At 31.1% G+C, this 21841-nt stretch overlaps 1 protein-coding gene across 1 annotated transcript in view; it reads left to right on the forward strand.

Moving 5' to 3' along the window:
* LOC126780657 (CUB and sushi domain-containing protein 1) overlaps positions 1–21841 on the forward strand; it is a 50660-nt gene that overhangs the window by 15406 nt on the left and 13413 nt on the right. Inside the window, exons 2-4 of the mRNA XM_050505282.1 lie at positions 14853–15035; positions 15259–15468; positions 19608–19703. Coding sequence (XP_050361239.1) covers positions 14853–15035; positions 15259–15468; positions 19608–19703 — 489 coding nt within the window. The remainder of the gene's footprint in view (positions 1–14852; positions 15036–15258; positions 15469–19607; positions 19704–21841) is intronic.

Genomic DNA, 21841 nt, shown 5'->3' on the forward strand with positions numbered 1-21841 from the left:
GCATCGAGCGCCACTAAGCGAGAGACCATCTGTGAAAAGCAGTGGACACCTAGAGCTAGAGCTAGCTAGAGTACAGTTATAATTAAAAATAAGTGTATGTCGTAAGAGCCGGCAAAGCTAATCTTTGTTTAATAAAAATACAAATTGAGCTTGAAGGCGTTATTATCCAACGGTGGCGTGGAACCAGCGCAGAATAAAAAGCGAAGATTTGACATGCGTCAGGCAGATTTCAGAGCAAAGGCAATGTAGTTATTCAGCAGTCGCTACATCTCAGTTCGGTTTCGAAAAAAACAATTCATTACTTATTACATAACGCAAAAGAAATTGTATGAAACGATTTTTACGAAAATTTATAATTTTATTGTAATGAAAATCTGCCGAATCAGAATGTGAGAAAACAGGGCGTTTGATAAGTATGGTATATTTATATGAGTATATTTATATCTTTGCACTAATTGTTATCTAATCACGATACATTTTAAATTTTATACTAAACGAAATCGCAAAATTTACATCATTCAATGCAAGAGCTTCGTGTTAAATCACCTACAATTACGACTTGCGCAGGCGCATTCGATGTCGATTGCAACGCTGTCGCAACAATGGACTTTATCAAATTAATCGCAATTGGTGTAACGCTTTACTTTTTATTACAATGTGAAACTAATAAATGTTAAGGTTGTCGCTTAATAAAAATATTTGTGTGTTTATTAAGATAACAGTTTGACGGAGAGCTACTTATTTGAATATATATGTATGTAATATGACATTTTTTCTATTTATAAAACATGTCTTGACTGATTTTTGTATCATCGCACGAGCTTAGTAGCGTAATTAGTAGCGTACGAGTGCCATCAACAATTGCAAATCTTAATTTGTTTTGGAGGCGGGCGTTGAACTTTCTTAGACTTCAACTTCATACAATATACCCGTAGTACAAATATACGTTATATAGATTAACAAAACGCACTAATACATTGTTTAATTAATATAAACGGCTAAAAATGCCACGGATTGTGATATTGGTTACGATTCAAACTATTTATATCATATAAACAAGTATGTTTTAGCAGTGTTTTTTTATTTTTATTATTACCGTATATATTTTTTAAAGTAAAAAATAAAATAGAAATATTCAAATACTTAAAAATTATTCGATCAAATAAACTTTTCAAAAACCGAATAGAAAAAAATTCAAGTATATAATATTTTTGATTTAACATACATACGTATTATGTTTTATAACAGTTTGCATTCTTAATTCCGTTCAAGATGATACGTAAATAATTGCTTCGACGTAACTACAATATGTTGACGTCCTACACTTCTCCTCTACGCCACGTTTAATGAAGTTTCTTTAGTCGATGATAATAGCTATTATGGATCTTTATAACGAACAAATTGAGTTTGATATTGCTTGGCAAATATAATCACTCTTCAACTTGAACTTGAAACAAGGTTTATAGTATTATAAATAGCCACTTTTGTTGTTCCTATTTGTAATTATCTCATAGAGATAAATGTAATCCAAACTTTGATAAATCTTGAAATTTTGAAGTTCGCAACGCTTGAATCTATAATTTTTAGAAATATGTATGTTTATTTTGCTTATATTTGCCGGGAAGGCAAATGACTCCACTCCACCTGATGGAAAGTGGAGTCTAAACGCGACGACGATTAGTACAGTTGTGTGTGATTTCGTGCATGCTTGTATGAGCCACACGCTTGAGTGCATGCGTGTATGAATGTATTAAAAACTATTAAAAGTAATTTTGTGAACATTCATTCATCTTGCATATTTTTGATTGTAAGAGATTTTGTGTACAATCACTCATTCTTAATTTATTATTAAAACGTTTTTTTATTTTATGTATATACGTAGTACTTATATTTTATAAGTTTAAGTTCAGTTTCTCTTTTTGTTTATGATCGAGTATAATCCTCAACAATTTTTAATCCATTCCAAATGTAATACCTTATTAATCTAATTGATTCGTTTAAGCGTATTTGTAGTGGGTATTATTGATATTCAAATTTCAATTAAGTTAAATTAATCCATTGTATGAGATTAATATACGTAATTTCCACACTACTAAGTCTAATTGCTACATACAAACAGGATATTGGTAACTATGTCTTATACGAAAAATTAACATGAGATATTCACAATTATTATGAAGACTTAATAATTCAAAATGTTTTTTTTTATGAAACCATATAAAATGACAATTGAAGTAAACTATAGATATTTCGAGCCGAGATGGCCTAGTGATTAGAACGCGTGAATCTTAACCGATGACCGTGGGTTCAAACCCGGGCAAGCATCACTGAATTTTCATATGCTTAAATTGTGATTATAATTCATCTCTTGCATGGCGGTGAAGGCAAACATCGTGAGGAAACCTGCATGTGTCCAATTTCATTGAAATTATGTCATGTTCATTCTTCCAACCCGCATTGGAGCAGCGTGGTGGAATAAGCTCCAAACCTTCTCCTCAAAAAGGGAGAGGAAGCCTAAGCCCAGCAGTTGGATATTAAGAGGCTGTTAAAGAGACTGTATTACTATATAGATATTTCTTATTTATATTTATTAAATAATTTCTTTATTTACTTCATTCTTTCATATACATACTATAAAATATATAAAATATTACTTTTATTTTATTTTCTCTTGCCGCTAAATATATAGCGTCGTTATGCTTTGAAGATTCCGCATCAAGTCAAGTTTGATTGAATTAAGTATGGCTAGATAATATTATTACACAATGTTATTACATTAATGTACTTAAGAAACGCATGGTCCAGTGAATAAACGGTGCGTAAGTGAAACTTCGTGCGTTAAGAAAAAATCTGAATACAAAATGTAGATTTTAACCGTAGATAAAAAGTTGAAATCTTAGCAAGCACAATTGAGTTTTCAAGTTCAGTGTAATATATCAGATAAATTTTTGCAACATATGTACAATTCAACAGGCGAATCTCCTTCTTTAAAAGATAGAAGGATTTTGTCCTGTTGCAGGACTTTTACGGACCATTCCTTTACTATTTAAATTAAGAACCATTTTTATTTTATAGATAAATGTAAAATTGTATTTAAGATTGCCAATAAGTTGTCGAGAAACATATAGCATTCATATACGGTCAATAACGCATTTTTTTATTTAGCGAAACCGGTCGCATTTTTCTTAGCTATATTGCGTAATTTTCGATTTATATATTTTTTATAATATATATTATCCTTTATAATAAATACAATCAAATTTAGTAAATTTTCAACATATTCCTATAAATATATCGACCATGTGTGCAAAATGAAAACATGCAAATAATCTTAACAGTTATGACCGCGTTAATTGACAAAGCAGATACTTTTGTGCGTTAAATAACGCTTAAACTTAGTTCCACGCTGCTACAGTTCATTTATAACTAATTGATCTGATGTGCCGACATAAAGAATGCTCACTTTATTGTTGTTAACAGGCGACACGCAATGAATTTTTCTCTCCGACATAACTAACGTTTTATTTATCAGCAGAGAGCTTAGAATGTAGTACACCTAGCTATCTATAAATGTACGCTTAGCTAGATATATCTATCTAAATAAATGTTTACATATATATTACATTTTTGATTATGTAAACAACTAATAGAAAATTCTATTGGGCATTTAATCAATATTCTAGGTCATCTTTGTTTACCATATTTCTTTTAACTATTAAAAGCACTGAGACGAAAGCGTTTTTTAATTAATAAGCAATTTTTAATTTAACCAAAGCATTGTCTACTCAGAGAAATAATTTGTTTTTATCTAATATTAGAGTATGTTTTTGAATACTTCAATGTTCTCTCACATAGGATTCTTTATATTAGACAACTCCAGGACGGCAATGAAATGGCAATGACGGCAAAAGCAAAACGTCCTACAAGCTTGTAGGACGTTTTGCTTTTGCGATATAGCTCTTTTTGACAACGTCGGAGAGTTAATCCTGGCATGGATTTTCACACAAATGTTAGAAAAATATAGGAATAACAAAACTTTACGGGCTAAATTAGTGGATCTATAAAATATTTACCAATAGTGAATATCAACGTATGTATGTCTGAATTATATGCAGATTTGTTAGAATAACCACTTTTATACTGAACCAAATAGTACAATATTTATCATCTTAAGTATCTTGAATACATAATTATATATTAAAATGTGTTTATATTATATCATCACATAAGGAAGTTAGCTAATTTGTATAATCCAAAAAAAAATCTGCTTTGTTCTAATTAACCAAGTTCATATTTAACTACCATGTGTAATGATTTGTGCTAGATAAAATCACACACGATCACATAAATTCCAAAAATATGTTAGTGTGGGTTGACATCCACGTCATATTAGTTTTGTTGACCAACGCTGAACAAATAAATAATATAACATTATATCGCATACGAAGATGGCTAAATCTGATCCTAAAATGTTAATATTACATTTCTATGAACGTCAATTCCTGCAACTCGAAATTGAGGCTGCCTTTCGAATCAACATATACTTTATTCATATTTGGTGGTAGGTCTTTGTTCAAGCTAGTCTGGGTAAGCATCATCCAACTCCTCACATATTCTACTAAAGTTGTTATTATTAATAAAAAATATATATAACATATTTCAAATAGTAAAAGCTTTTCTAACAAAATAATTCTTTGAAGAATTTTAAGTGATTTATTTTGAGGCAATATCCATACAGCGGACGTAAAACTCATTCTCTTTGCTCGTTCGTGCACAAATATTTTTAATATATGAAGTTCTTTTCAGGATATGATAAATTATTTTTCAACCAAAACAAAATCATGTTATGTACACATTTAGAATGAGTATACAACGAGTATTATAGCATACATGCTTATGTTAATTCAACGTGCCGACTATAGATTTCATGTCAACGAGCAGGGATCAAATATATTAATAATAGTTACGTGATGGAAACCCACGCTTCTGTAAGCCTTAAAATAATACAAAGGGATTAAATTGTTTTATTTGAAGACGGAATTTATATTAATCTGTATATGACATTACGTCGGTAAAATTGAACGTGCTTTTGTAAACATGATGTTGCTACTTATTTTATAAAACACTCGTGTTTGTTTTTTTGTTTGTTGTTTTGAACCGCACGTACAGTAAAATGAAATACCGTGCACTTAATAATTATAACTAAGTAATCTTTATAATGTTCAAGGATTAAAAAACACATAAACATTACGATTATCATGATCAATGAATATAATTTCTCAGACTTTATCTTTACTTGGTAAATTTGCTTTGGGCTTTGTGTAGAGCCGTTTGGGTAGGTACCACCCGCTTATCATATATTCTACGCAAACCGTAATCCAACAAATTGTTGCGTTCCGGTTTGAAGGGTGAGTTAACCATTGCAATTATAGACACAAGGGACATAAGATCTTAGTCCACATGGTTGCACGCCCATAGCCATTGGCGCAATCGAAAGCCAATATCTAAAGGTGTACAATATTTTTTTATATAAAATAGGCCTACCTATTTTATATAAAAAAAAAACAAACCAGAAAACTTCTCTTAAAAGTAACAGCGCAATTCTGACTGTATAATAATTGCCACACGACATTTTAGAGCTCCGCTAAAGTATGGGGAACTGGCGTTGTACGTAGGCGAACAAGTACGTTGCACTCGGTGCCAGTTTAAATCCTTGACTTTTCTATTAAAAATGTCAATATGGCTGCTAGCTTTACTTAAATGTACATGACGTAATCAAACAAATAACTTAAATCATAATGAAGTCGATAAATCATTACGTTTTCTTTAAATATACATACACATTATTATTTCATATGCATTTTAAAATTGTTAATAATTTTATAATCCATGGTCGGAAAAATATCAAATTATAGATTTACCTCTTTAGTAAAAGAGCAAAAGACTTAAGTATTCTGAGAATATTTCTACACTATACGTTCATTCGTCACGTATTTTGCAAGCGGACAACACATATGATGAAGTATATTTGTTGATTTCAAATGTAGCATTGTTTTTACAGACATTAATCCTTTAGAATGAAAGAGACAAGAATATTTTTTAAGTTTATTCATCTGCCCCTAGCATTAACGTTCTTTATATTGACAATATATTTAAACTATTACATCGCTTGCATAACTATTTTATATTTACAATTTTTTTTAATAGAATTTTTAACAAAAAATTAAGTCCATTCTGCTCTCATTAATTTCATTTAAAATGATATTTGTTAAACATCTAATAAATTAACGTTTCTGTAGATGAGTCTTACCACACTATAAATTAAAAACCATCATCCAACTAAATGGTAATGAAGGCAGTTAATTGCCTCAAAAGAAATTGTATAGGTGGTGATAAAAGCAAGTGAGCTAGCAGTAAAAGTACTTAAAACAATTCTCATTCCTCTGAAATCTTATAGCGAATATCTGGAAAAACTTATAAAAGAGATCTCGATACTTGATACCACAATATAGTTTCTGTTTTTCCAATAAATATAAAACCTATTAGAGTTCTTTTATTTTAAAAACGTATGACTGTTTTAATAGCTAAACTTGTTTATACTTCTAAATCACAATAAACTATTGATTTCAATTTTCGGTCAATTTATTGCAACTTCTATCTCTATCTTGTCTATATGATGTCATATTACACACTTAACTTAAATAATGATATATACAACTGAATAAAAAATCTATCTAAGCTCACTTAATAGATATAATGGTGATGATGTCCTCCTAACAAGCTTGTCTGCTCCATCCGGTATTTGAACATAGGGCCTTGGTCTCTCCTCAGGGAGCGAAGATAATCTCGCCCCCCGCACTCCTCGCTATTTCTTACGGCAGCGCGAGGCCATCCCGGCGGCCGTCCTCCTCCGCGCCGTCTGAAATACACGCGACACGCGAGGCCCCCACGCATCCATGGCCACAGGGTTACGCCCTATCTTTTAATCCCTAGGCGTCGGAGCTTTGGGAGCGCCCAGACGACGCCATCATCTTCGCCGAGCAGGGTCGGCTCTATCCCATTCCCGCTCCGCCGTCTCCTTCTGGACCATAACAATCTCACAGAAGGAAGCTATGGCTCTCCACGCCGATTCCCTGCGGAGCATCGCCGACACGATTGCTCGCAGGAACCTTGACCTCTTGTCCGACCACACGGACCAGGATCTCCCACTTCGCACTCCACGCGGGGCAGACCTCCAACGTATGCTGGACGGTATCCTCGCCATAGTCGTGGCACATTGCCTTCGATTCGTGTCCGATTACACAGGTATTCTCCAAAACAACCGTGACGGCCTGAAATTATTTTAAAATAAATATTATATCGAAGCTGAGAATATTATCAGCCTTTTATGTGAATGTGGAAGTCATTTATTTATTAGTTGAATATTAATATTTAACTACAGTTTCAATGAATTTCTAGGTTTATTTATATTCGTCAAAATTGTATGAAATATGAAATTTATTTGTATTTAAAATGTTTGTAGTTTTATAGCTAAATGTTAATAATAATAATAAGTTTGCAGAGACACAAGTGGACCACACAAAAAGTATAACAAAAACTTTACTTAAACCAGAACCAAAATCCTTCCTGTCGTAAAAAAAATGGTTTACTTCGAAACCCCTGGCCACATGTCACAAGTGTCCAATAAATCCGTCGTCCAGAGATATTTGACGACATCTGTATAACATGTTCCGAGCTCCTTGTAGAGTGACGAGACTTTCGTCTTATTTAGGAAGGCACTAAATAACTGGTTATTATACAAAAACATCTTAAAATAATTATTAATATACATAAAAAAATACGACAAATCTAATTATTTAAAATAAATAATATATTACATATATTAAATTTATCATTAATTATAATATGAAATTAAAGACACTCGATTATTTATTATAAGATAAAATTTATAAGAATTTTTTTTTAAATTATTATATTGTTCACTTTTTTATTATTTATCATGCAATAAGCTTGGTTATGCTTGTTAACAATTAACAACAGGACATTGTCTTAGTAGCAGTGGACCCGACTTCAGGGTTGGGAATGACATAATGACAAATAGTTTTAGTATCTTCCTTTGAATACAGTCGCCTATTTATTAATGTCTTGCTGACCCACTTTTGTTAAGTAATTAAATTCTTAAGCTGGACATTTAAAACGACGTTGATTAACTTCGCTGACTGTTAACAATTAACAAGTAACATCAGAAAAAATCTTCAATTTTTTTTTATTTTAGTATAGTCCATACATGAACTGTTACTATCGTATCTTTTTGTTATTGTATTTTATTAAATTTAAATTATAATTTATTTGCATAATCATAGTTATATATTAGTAGATAGTAGGTATGTAGTGGTAGTATTATTTAACTTCACATATAAATGTCATCTTCGAGGTATTTTATCCCATACGATACAAAAAGAAACGTAAAAATCAAAATATAAATCATTTTACGGTGATTATTTTCGTAGTTTTGATTAACAATAACCTTCAAACAAAATATAATTTACATTATAAATCAACTCAAATGTTCAATTAATATATACTCCGAAATATGTTTTATATAATATGCGTAAATACGATTACATGGAATTCGTGGTTAGCTGACAATGATTAACGAAAACCATGTCAAAACGAATTCGAATTTATGATGCAGTTATTTTTTTACTTTTTTTATAGTATAGGTAGGCGGACGAGCTTATTGGCCATCTGATGGTAAGTGGTCGTCAACGCCCATAGACATTGGTATTGTAAGAAATGTTAACCATCGCTTACATCGCCAATGCGCCACCCACCTTAGGAACTAAGATGTTATGTCTCTTGTAACTTGTCTTGTGTCTTGGGAACTAAGATGTTATGTCCTGCAATTACACTGGCTCACTCACATTTCAAATCGGAAAACAACAATACCAAGTACTGCTGTTTTGCGATAGAATATCTGATGAGTGGGTTGTACCTACCCAGACGAGCTTGCACAAAGCCGTACCACCAGTAGTTTTTGTGATATATGGACATTGAAGTTACATAAACAAATAGTAATACGTTTACTTTAAATTTGAACGGACCACGAACTGAAGAAAAGAATAAAAATCTAAATTTACAATATTCATCATTATTAAAATAACCGATATCAATTATAAACTGCATGCTATACTAAATTAAAGAAGTAAAGAATTGCAGTAAAGATGTGTAAAGAAGTAATAATATACAGAGGTAGACGTCGTTTTCTTAAAAAAAATAAGTGACTCGGTTTTTAAGGGAAAACTTAAAAAAATAATCACCGGTGCAAAATCGGAATTGTTAGCTAGTGCTTTTTAATCTCGACAAACTAGGCAGGCTGGCTTGGCGGAGAAATCATTTAACCTTGTGTCGATTATTACAAAATATATTTTTACTAGCAAATCCAACTTCGGATAAAACATTTTTTGTACCAAAGCGAGTAGCGGTGCAGACAGTTTTTACTAAATGTTAATCCTCACCTCTTAAAAAAAAAACTATTATGACTGTATACACATATTGCATGCTTTTATTTGAAAAGGGATTAATGGAGTAAGCCACAGCTTAAATTTATTTCAAAAAATAGCTAAATGTACTCAATAAAGTTAACAAACTAATGGAACATTATAAATAATAGTAGTAATTTAAGGTGCCTAACGTGAGAAAACGCTGAATACATGCTATAATACATGGACATCCTTCCATGTTAAATGCCAACATTAAATACATGATATAAAGAATAGTTGGGAGATCCAAAGATTAAGATTTCAAGGGTAACGCGTCTATTGTTGCGATTTTCCCACAATTAATACACAGCTAGATGATAGGACAAATAACAGACTCTAATCCTTATTTCTATTATTGTACATTAAATTAAAAAATATTACAATAACACGTTTAATGATGTTGTGCACTACGATTGTGCAGCGTGGTGGAATAAGCTCCAAACCTTCTCCTCAAAAAGAGGAGAGGAGGCCTTTAGCCCAGCAGTGGGACATTCACAGGCTGTTACGGTTACGGTGCACTACGAGTATTCAAACTGATCATACATATGCATCATCTCTTTTACCGTAATTGAACTACATAAATTATTTATTGTTATTTAGTAGTTTAAAAATATAATTCACGTCAGAATAATTAAGCAATTCTTTAAATATTTCACATAAGTGTGGTGTTATTATTAGTTTTTGATATCATTTAATTTTTATCTATGTTAATAAATATTATAAAATAATGTGTACAAATAAATGATTATCATTTCGAAACTTTGAAATATTTGGCCTTATTTTCAGAGAGGTACTGAAGCGAAGACAGTATACTGTATAGCATGTTGTAACGCTTATTAGGTACGCTTAGATAAGTGTATTTGTATATTCCAACCAACCTCAACTATTCAGGACTGGTGGTTTTTATTACGTACTTGACCAATTTGTAAGTAATCTTGCGCCAAGTTATAACTTTGGCTAAAACACTTATCATTACGTATAAACATTATACTGATGTTTTAAGGAGTTTCGTTTTGTTTGTGTGAAAGGTTTATAAACATCTAAAATGTTTACAGAAAAGTCAGCGAAAGTATATATCTATCTCTTAAAGATAACTTACAGTAAGCATTATAATATTTTATGTTTAATAAAAAATAACGAATTTAGTTTAGTTTAATTATGACAAAGTATAAGCCATTCACAATATAAAAAATCTATATAAATATTGCCGTTAAGATTTTAAGATTCGAAGCAATATTTTTAGAAATACGAGTTATTAAATAAACGCGTGAACAATACGCGTCCTATTGTACAAAACATTAGTACAATATGGGAGAAACTGATCGGTTGACGAATAGAAAATATTATTAAATCTTATCTTTACAAAATATATTAATTTCATTTGAGATGAGTAGTGTACTATTTTAGAAAATTATTCCTTAGAAAGGCAAATGAAAATTTCGTTGCAACTGATAGTTACATAGATTAAAATGTTAAACGACGAAATCTTAAGGTCGATTTTAAAAGTGCTCGTTGCTTATTCCTCAACTTCCACGACTAAGTAGGGCACGCACGCCGCGTATAGGTTTTTGTGTTTAGAACAATTGGTCACCGTTAGCGACCGGCATCTCGGACGCGCAAGGAATCACTCGACCTCGTCAACTGTTCTGAATACCGTCTCGTCGGATACGAGTGACCTGCACTTGCATGTAATACATCAATAATATGTTAAAACAAATTTTATCAAATGTTGCCATCACGGATCCGCCCGGCACATGTGAAACATCACAACCGATGCTCATTGAAATTATTTATAATAAAGAAAAATTGAGTGAAGTACATAAAAACATAAAATGGTGTTAATAAAAAAATATTTTCTTAATATAATAATAATATATTTCAACGAAGTATATTTAATTAAGTATATAAGCAAGAGCACGAATCTACATAAAGAACGTCATACCGTTTGCCGTCACGGCATACAAGTCGGCCTTACCACGAGGTGTGCCTTTAGATGTTTTACATAAATTATCACACAATGTATCAAAAATCATATTTTATTATAAAATCATTAATAATACAAAAAAACAATTGGCTTTGAGTATAATATGATGTAGTGTGACCCTGTGACAATGAATTTTAATAAAATCATCTTAATTTGTGATTATAATTCATCTTGTGCTTTACGGTGAAAGAAAACATCGTGAGGAAACCTGCATGTGTCTAATTTCACTGAAATTCAGCCACATGTGTATTCCACCAAACCGCATTGGAGCAGCGTGGTGGAATAAGCTCCAAACCTTCTCCTCAAAAAGTGGAGAGGAAGCCTTTAGCCCAGCAGTGGGACATTCACAGGCTGTTACGGAATTACGGATTACGGAAATCTTAATTTAATATGAAATATATGTCGTATTCTATGAATAATTTTATTATTCATCGAAACATTTTTTAATAAATAAAATTTCAATAGAGTAACTTATCGATCACAAGTTTATCAGTTAAATCTTTGCTCAATGAACACCAACTATTCCTGCAACCTTGGAACACTCACTCGTTAAAATACAAACCTGCTGATTATAGCCACCTCGTTGACCTTACCTAATCTTACTTCGTTTTGAAAAAGATTTAAATGCATGATCTACGAATTAATTATTTATATATTCAATATGCATAGAAACAACGACTACTAAGGACCTGTAAAATGATGTAACGACTCGTTAACAGTTAAAGGTAGATTTGCGCTATGCGTTCAATCAAAGAGTTCAAACCATCGAGTGCGCGGTTTGTATGTTGCACACGCAAATTACAGCGTATTTCCAGTAACCCAACAATTAAATTTAAATTTTCTAAAAGAACGGTTAACAGTGAAGCGTAATGTTTGTATATATATGTACTAGCTGCTCCTCGCGGTTTCACCTGCGTTAAATTCTACTACTCCGCCCCCGTAGGCTACTGTGTAGCAGTGTGTTAAATCGTGGTGTTAAATTGTCTATCAATCTAGATTTTTCAAGTCGGTCTGATATAACCTAGAGCGCGGTCAAATAAACAAACAAACTTGTTATTTTGATCTTATAAAAGCATAGAAAAATTTCTGATTTGTGAAAACAATAAATAGTTCTCCGGTACAGACTTTCCGAGTAAATTAATTGTAAACATATAAAGCCTGAACTGATTGGTAGTAGTGAATAAATAATTTTAATTTCCGAACAGTGGCTGTTTCATCTAACATCAATTTACTTCGGGAGTAAGTCAGCTGACGCAAATTAATTTAAATTTTTTATTCAATAAAATACTTTTAATGTATACTTTTTCCTATTGTAGTAAGATACTTATGACGAAGAAGGGATTTTGATGTAATATTTCTATATTAAAATCATATATGATATTATTTTAAATTGTAAATAGTGTTCAAATTAATGATAAAAACGTAACAATGAAAAACTCCATTAGTCACGATGTAGTAGATACAAACATATACAAGGAGGTGCAATTACGAAATAAAATGTAAACGTCAAACTCACACGCAGCGACAAATAATGCTACTACGTAATAATTACGTATAAGAATTTCGTGACAATATAAGTATTCCACGAACTCCAAAAGAATACGTAATGATGAACCAAATTTGGTTCCCATTAATATTTTACATACGAACGCAACACACATTGTGAAACTTATCATAACAATGTTATCTAACAAATGCTACACGTTCCTTTCTCCCGTACCTTTATACTAATACTACATTGGTTGTCTACATCAAAAACTATTTATTTTGATTCCATATTTGACATAATAATAATATCATAGAGATTGGCAAACAAGAATTAACTTAAATCAAATATTATTGGTTTTACAATGAGAAATTTCAACAACAAAGTAATACTAACTTTTATGTTATGAAATAAGAGCTTCTCTATCTATGGGACTAGGATTGAAGTGCTGTTCGAAACCACAGTGACCGTCCAAGACGAGGCCCAGGTATTTTATGTATCTGGGCTCCTGGACGTTTGAGTCACCAACCTGAGGCCTGCTCCGATAGAAACTGATGTCGACACAGACAGAGAAGGGGCAAAATTGGTTTAAAAAACGCTGGATTAACGCAGAAATGGGAGTGGGTCCGAGGACCTTGACCGGATCACTCTCTTCGGTAAATCTAGATCGAAGTCCTCCATCGATGAGAGCATATGGGCGCAATTTGCCCACCAACATACTGTATGGACACCCGAATGGATCCCTGTGGAGTCGTTAGTAGATTTATATTCAATGTTAAAGCCACTTGAACAAAGCAACTGAAAATCCATCTTGAATTTACATGAAAATCAGTAATCAACTTCGTGTATTTTAATATAATATTTACATGAAAGTGATATATTTTTTAAATAATTACTAATAAAAATAATAATATTAAGTTTCTAATGAATGTTAGTTACTAAAGCAACTTATTACATAATATATACAAAATTCTCTCACGATTTCGTATTTCCCAACATTTCTACCGATCTAAATGTCAGCCTGTCCTTCATTTATCATTTCAATGCACCAAAATGTAAATTGAAACTGTGTGGTAAAATAATAACTTAATTTCAGATAACTTTTCGAATTCAAATTGTAACTGTTTATATAATAATAAACATAATACTAAATTAGGGAATTCGTTGAAAGGAAATCAATAACTTACTTAAATTGAATAGGCAGCGCGATAAATTATTCTTTAATTTCAAATTTATCGATAGATTAAAAAAAAACATTGATACGGAATTTTACACAATACTATTATGATATAATGATGACTGCCTCGTTGGTCCAGTGACTAGTTATAAAGCCGCAGATCCCGAGATCCTGAGTTCAAACTTTAATAATATATATATATATATATATATATATATATATATATATATAATATATATATATTAAATAAAATTTCATATAAAATTTAATATATATATATATATATTAAATTCTATATGAAACTTATTTTATTAATATTAATTAATTTAAAACTCCATTCCTGTCGTCAACTCGAATGAAAAAAAATACTGTACATTAAAACGATTACTATGAACTTCTAAAATATTAAAGGCAAAGTTTGTTTCCGTTTGATTATGATGAAAATGTATATATACTGAGAACGATTATTGGAAAGAAAGACCGTTTCTTAAGTTTACCATTGAGCTATATGAAAAATGTGCTTCTGTCAAAGATTTAATACATTTAGTACATATCCATCCTACATCGCTTGAAGCTGAAGTACTACTATGCACTTGTACAAAATCAAATCATTTAAAATAATACGAATACTTTTAAGTAAAGCATTTTTTTTGTATTTTCTAGGTGATCGGCTTTGTGGCCACCCGGCAGTGCCACCCAACGCAAGGGTTTCGTTGCCCGTCGATACCAAAATTGTTCCTGGAACAGTGGCAACGTATGAATGCGATGAAGGTTATGAACTGTTCGGGCCATACCAAAGAGAATGCACGCTGAGAGGCGACTGGACTGCAGAACCACCATTTTGCGGTGAGAAATACATTATATATTTATTAGATAAAATTTATAATAAATTAAAAATAGATCTTATTATTATAATTTTTATTATTATTAGTTCTCAAAAGCTTATATAATATAGCTTATGAAAAAATCATATAAATATTAACTGATTACTGTACAGTTATTAGAAAATAGTTTAGGTTTAATATTTTACATTACAGGCGAAATATATAATATATCATTACCGCTCTAGGTACAAACGTCGCCTTTAGAAAGCCAGCAAATCAGTCGACAACAGTTAGAGGAGGCAGCGCAAGTAATGGAAACGATGGTGAGAAGACCACGGAACACGATGGCAAGCGATGCACAGAAACCCAGCGGGAGGCATCCCCATGGTGGCAAGTGGATCTCCTTCGACACTACGCTGTCAAAGTGGTCAGAGTTACGACGAGAGGATGCTGTGGTAAGAAATTTTCAAACCAGAATTTCCTAATAAGCTCTGATTAAGTACACTAGATTTTAACTATTTCGTAAATACAATGGGAAATACGATCTCCCACTGCCAAATATGAGCTTCTGCATAAAGACAATGATGATGTTATAAATTGTTTCAATTTTTAAATTATTACTTTGTAATAAAATCGTATGCCGTAATGAAAAACGGCATGACGCGCGCTTATGTCGTCACGGCTAACCCCCTAGTATAAACTTAGTAACTATATATAAATATAATAATAATTATAATTATATATTTATTGTACGAAATTTTAATGTTTTTTTTATTTACGCCATATTTATTAGTATGTCTTTTAAAACCAAATAGTTATTATATGCAATTCTAACATCAATTGCTTTCTTTGTGCAGAAAACGCTTAAGTAACTATGATGATATGTGTTAGATGATTATACAAACTCTTGCAAAACGTCATAAGATTTTATTGCATTGTTATTTTTGTTAGTCTATTTTAAAGTTATTGTTGCGATGTTATTTTTATATAAATTATTTTATTATTTTTAAACATTTACCATTTTACATTGTTTGTACGTAAGATTTTTAACGTTTCTTGCTTGGATTATGTTCTCAAGATACACAAAATATCTTGAAAAAGCTTCACTCGATGCGTATAACAATAATTTAATTTAATATAAATTTGACAGTGGTATTATAAAAATACTACTGAAAGAGTGTCATATTGTCAAAAAGTAAGTGGAAATTATGATAGTGTGACCAAATAGCAGCTCCGTGGTTAGTGTGAATAAATAGTAAAGCTTCATTTGCTCTAAAACATAAATATCCTTTGTCCATTGACTTATTGATTACATTGTCGACGGGTAGAAATTTTATTCCCTCCCACTGGTTTTAGGTATTGCTGTGTTATCTCTAATTCGAGGATATTTAATATGGTGAAAGCGTAAACATGCTTAACGGTTTTTTTTAATAATTATATATATATTATATATGAATATATCTATCTTATGTTTCAGAAAGTATGAACATACTTTGAAAACGAATTATGCCCAATGTATATGCTACATATTACCATTTTAAAAAATTGTACTAGATACGCATAATATTTATTATTAGGTTCTTATGCACTATTACTTAATATTATGTTTTTGTAGTTAAAATGCATTATACGGGCCTACAACGACAAGCGCATATTCAAGTATATTCGTTAAAAATAAAAATAAATTCAGGCAATTTTTTCCTTCCTCGTTCGTCTCAGTTTGACTATCATCTTTAAGTCAATTTTTTCACGAAGACACTCGTATTTATTTAGTTAACGGGGCCAGGTGTTAGTGATAAAAAGTAAGCCTATTACTCAAGCTTCAAACCATATTTTAGTGGCGCGGTGTTTTAGCCATGAAAACCTAATATAGAGACGTACAGAGTTACTTCCCCGTTATTCTTCTTAGTATAGATTTGCACTTTTGACTAGTTTGATATAAAATAAAATTTCATTTCATTTTTATAAAAAATATTATATATTTACCATGATTTTAATGTTTCGTTTTACCGATGACAATATATCTTGTGTTTGTCTGTCTGTTACCGCTATTTTCTTTGAGTAAATTGAACAAATAAGAAACATAAAAAACTTGGTAATCATATAGAATCGAATCACATACCTATAGCATTAATTGACGAAACGCGAAAATTAGCATAAAAATTCTGCAACGTATGACGATAAGATCAAAAATCCGCACCGTGGTCGCCTACATACAAACAACAAAGTATAATTCTTCTATTTAAATATATAATAGGTAAGATTGACATTGACTTTGAAATTTGAGATGAAACATTATATACAGAAAATTGATATTTACCAGAACTTTCTTCATTGTCTTATTGTTAATATAAGTCACTTATTACATTGTTTCCATCATATAATAATCTTCATAGCATGTGATGTCATGTCACGTCAAGAAATAGCTGAGAGTACAGATTTCAGACTATAAAAAAAATTAATAGAATAATCTTTAGATTACAAATAGAAACGAAATATAAAAATACAAATATTGAAAACTGTAATTTTCATAAACAGAAAATTCTTAAAATAATTGTTATACTAATATAAAAATCTTTTTTGTAAGAATCCATACTATTCTTTTAATTCCAACTCATAGAATTCCATGAAATAAATAAGCAATATGCAACATACAAAGTTATAAACATCTATGTAGCCGATGAAAGTTCTTCATGCATTCAAATTAAAAAATTGCACGATTCCAGACCAAAACAAACCAACAAAACATAATTGCCTCTTTGTAATATCAGTATATTAATTTGTATAGTTTCTTTATATCAGACTCACGATAGCCCAGTTGTTATAGGACGTGTAAACTTTCAAGTTGACGTTCCTCTGTCTGAACGTCAACTTGAAAGTTTACACAACACACAGACAGAACAAACTGCTTAATATTTTTTTTTGTATAATACCTGCTATTATTCGTTGAAGTCGATGATGGGATTGATGACGGTATTTTATACATGTAATTAAGTATTTTTATTATCAATAATGAATGGAAAATGGTGAAAGGTATTTGCATAGCAATTCTACCAAATGATGACACAAAATATTTATTTATTTTAAATCCAAAAATCAGTAGTTAATGAGTTGCAGATTTAAACATTCACCGAACAACATTAAAAGAAGAAATACTCAAATTATTGGAAGCATTTAATATTGAAATTTTACACTTTAATCAGAACATGCTATGGCATGTTAATGAAATTTTAATTGCTTCTACATACACTGAAGCCGCAAAATTAAATGATGCTTCCAATACCCGCATCGACATATAAACTACCTACTCTTGTATCACGCACATTAATTTTGTAGAAATTCAAAGGTAATAAAAATGTAATAATTTTATAAAGTTATTTCTTTATAACTACATTAGACTACAGTTAACTAATTCCTAAGTCGTAAGACATGTTTCAGTAAAAATACCTCCTCACGACAAAGTGAATATTGCTAACATTATAACTTTGTCATTATAAAATGTTTGAGAAACTTCAGAGATAAGTTTCTCAAAGTTAGACTAAGGCTTCTCTGTACTTGGGCTTTTATGCATGTAAGCAGATTTATATATTACAGCCAGAACTGTTTCTTTATATACATATATTTACTTGTATATAAATGTATCAAAAAATAATAATACTATCTATAAATAAAAAATTGAAGTTATCTCAAGACGTCCGACATATATATAAATAGAAACAGTTATTTGATAAATTGTATATATATATATATATATATTATATAACGATGTACTTGTATACTATACGCGCCACGCCCACAGGAGTAGAGCGTCACGCCGTTCGGCCGTCACGGCATTCGAGTCGGTCTTACACTAAAATATGTAAATATAATAATTTGTATAATTACACAAAGTTAATAGACACATAAAAAGCTTTATTTTCGCGAGTTGATTCGTAATTCGTCACAGTTGATAGATCAGTGTCGCAACACGTGTCCGTCGTGTTGTAAAAGTGGCCGCGGTCATGTGCATGTCGTGAACGGTAACGGTGCAGTCATTCATTACACGAGTATGTCGCACTATTTCGAAATAAGTAATCTAATATACTCGCGTTCAGGGCAAACCGCGACAAAGCTGTATCACAAAGATGCAATATAAATTAATATTTATGAAGCAAAATCACTCACTGTGTGTATATGCTAATATATCAATATATTTTATATAATAGTAATTATTCCTATTAGTGTTCTTGTGTAATGTAAATCGAGTACGAGAGTAATGGAAAACGATGTCAGTAACAGACAAAGCAGTCTACCGTTTGGGTTGCAGCATAATAGAATCATTAAGCCTAACTACTCGTACTATGGCAAACTAAAGGGCGAACAGAATTTAATAAATAATTTAGCAATCGTATTATTATTATATTATTATTATATTTAATGAAACCTAAACCAAAACTAAATTAGATAGCCCCGAGCTCTATCGATTTTTTCTTTGAAATAGCATTGATTCATTTTATCGGGTCACAGGATCGGATATTCAGTGTGAAATATGTTTACACGTGTCCACGCCTTCATTTGTGTGAAATACAAACTAAGTCTTAATCTTATTTTCTAGGTCATCAACCATTGCAAGACCTTGAAATCCGGGTAGGAAACAGCAGCAGCGATTTGCAGCGAAATCCTCTTTGCGCATGGTTTCCAGGAACAATGGGTGAGTTGAAATCTACTTACAAAGTAATAGCTTTAAATGTTTTGTATTTTACACGTATTATATATTAGTAAGAAATACTAAAGTATCAACGTCTTCTCTGAATTATTATAATTATCATAGTTCTTCTTTCATCGTTTTAGTTATAACTTAAATATAAGTAAAAAAAAATATTATCGTCATTTCAAGTAAAAAATTAAAACCTTCCCTTTTTTACAATTTTTTTAGTTTTAAAAAATTTAATTAATTAAAAATATTTCATAAACATTTCACGACACTTGTATACATAATAAAAGCTAAACTCAATTACTACAGATATTTTCAAATCCACGTGCAGTACAGCGTCACTACCCAATTAAAAACGTTGTTGCAAAAAAAGGAAAAAATAGGTTTGGAACACGCTAGCAATATATTAGTTGGGTGCAAAGTAAGGCAATATAAAACATCACAACATTTAATATAAACGCTCTCTTTTTTTCTTATTATATTAATATATTTATTACTGTATAAAAGTTAATAGATATTACAGGCAATAATTCTATCGACGATATTTTAATGAAATAAATGTTGTTAAATATCTACAATATATTATGCGGAATCACTATCGCTAACATCAATCAATCGGAAGAAAGTGGAAATCGTGTCGCAAATGTTCACAGGCTCTCGCCCGCGGCATGGGAATCGCTGCCGGCTGACGCGGCTTAATTATTTTATATGTGAGCCGTATTATTATAATGTTGGTGCATTTGTACAATTGCCATTACAATGTTACTTTTTTACTATGAGAGAAGTAACTTATAGTAAGTACAATGTTTTGTAGTTACACAATATAATTTAGTAATTTAAACCAACTATATTCGAGCGTTTTAGAGTCTATAAATAATCTATGTATTTAAGAGAATAGCTGACTGACTGACTGACATATCAACGCACAGCCCAAACTACCGGGGCTATTTCAATATAGTCTTCATCTTTCTGAATAAATATAAATGAAAATTTGTGTGTCTGTCCCGTACCTTAATGAATTATTCAACTGATTGTGATAAAACTTTAAAGCTGGCCCATTTTTTTATTTGTATGTTTGTCCTTCAATACGTTTTATATTATATTTTATTTATTTACACTTATTCTATCCGTGTGAATCCATAATAAATCAATCAATAATATTGAAGAAATTATAATTCAAGGTGAATAAGCCTCGTTCTCCTACAATCGAGCTTCATCACAATGTGTGTATGATATTAATGAGTAAATAAAAAAAAGGATTTCTTTTATCCCTGATTAATTTTTATTTATTTCCTTATCCACCGATACTTATTCAAGAATGCCATTCGGTGAGGTGGCTTTTTTCTTGTCGCGTTGTGAATGTTGAACGAGGTGTATTGGAGCGCACACGCACCAGTTATATAATCGTAAACAAACTTAATAGCTTTACGTAATTGAATACTCGATGCGTTCCACATTGTAGTTAATTAGTCCAAGTACTCATGAGAACTTTTCGTCAAAACAGACAATTAAATGTTCATAATATAATAGATATTATAATGGATCGTAACATCCGCACTCACATATTATTGTATTATTTTGCTAATGACCTGCAGTAGGAAACAAATGTTTCGTAAATAATCGACCCAGTTTTGACATTCATGTTGTGAAGGATTTCATTCTTGATTTATATATATATATATATATTTAAGGTTAATTCAAATTTGGTTAGTAAGAAACGCCTCTAGTTCGTTACGTACTAAATAACACAAACAAAAACATACATACTGCATGTATTTCTAAAGGCATATTCACATCGGGTATCACATATACCCGATGTCCATACAGACACGAGCGTGTCCATACAGACACGAGCTAGTTCTGGTCAGTTTTGCGTGAAAAATATTTTTTATACGTCGTGAACATAATTGCTTTATGAACAGTATTTATGGATCGTGGCCGTTATGAGCTGGACACGCTATGAGGTAGATATAAACCGCTCTTTATTAAGTTCTACACAACAATTATGTGATTTAATTATTCCCACACTCTAGATATGAATTAAATTTATATTCCACGAACAATTCTTACGAACAACTTGGTTTGTAGTTTATTGTACTTATCACTTCGCCAAGAGTTTCTTTGATAACTTACTT

This window comes from Nymphalis io, chromosome Z (genome assembly GCF_905147045.1).
Source record: "Nymphalis io chromosome Z, ilAglIoxx1.1, whole genome shotgun sequence".
Taxonomy (NCBI): domain Eukaryota; kingdom Metazoa; phylum Arthropoda; class Insecta; order Lepidoptera; family Nymphalidae; genus Nymphalis; species Nymphalis io.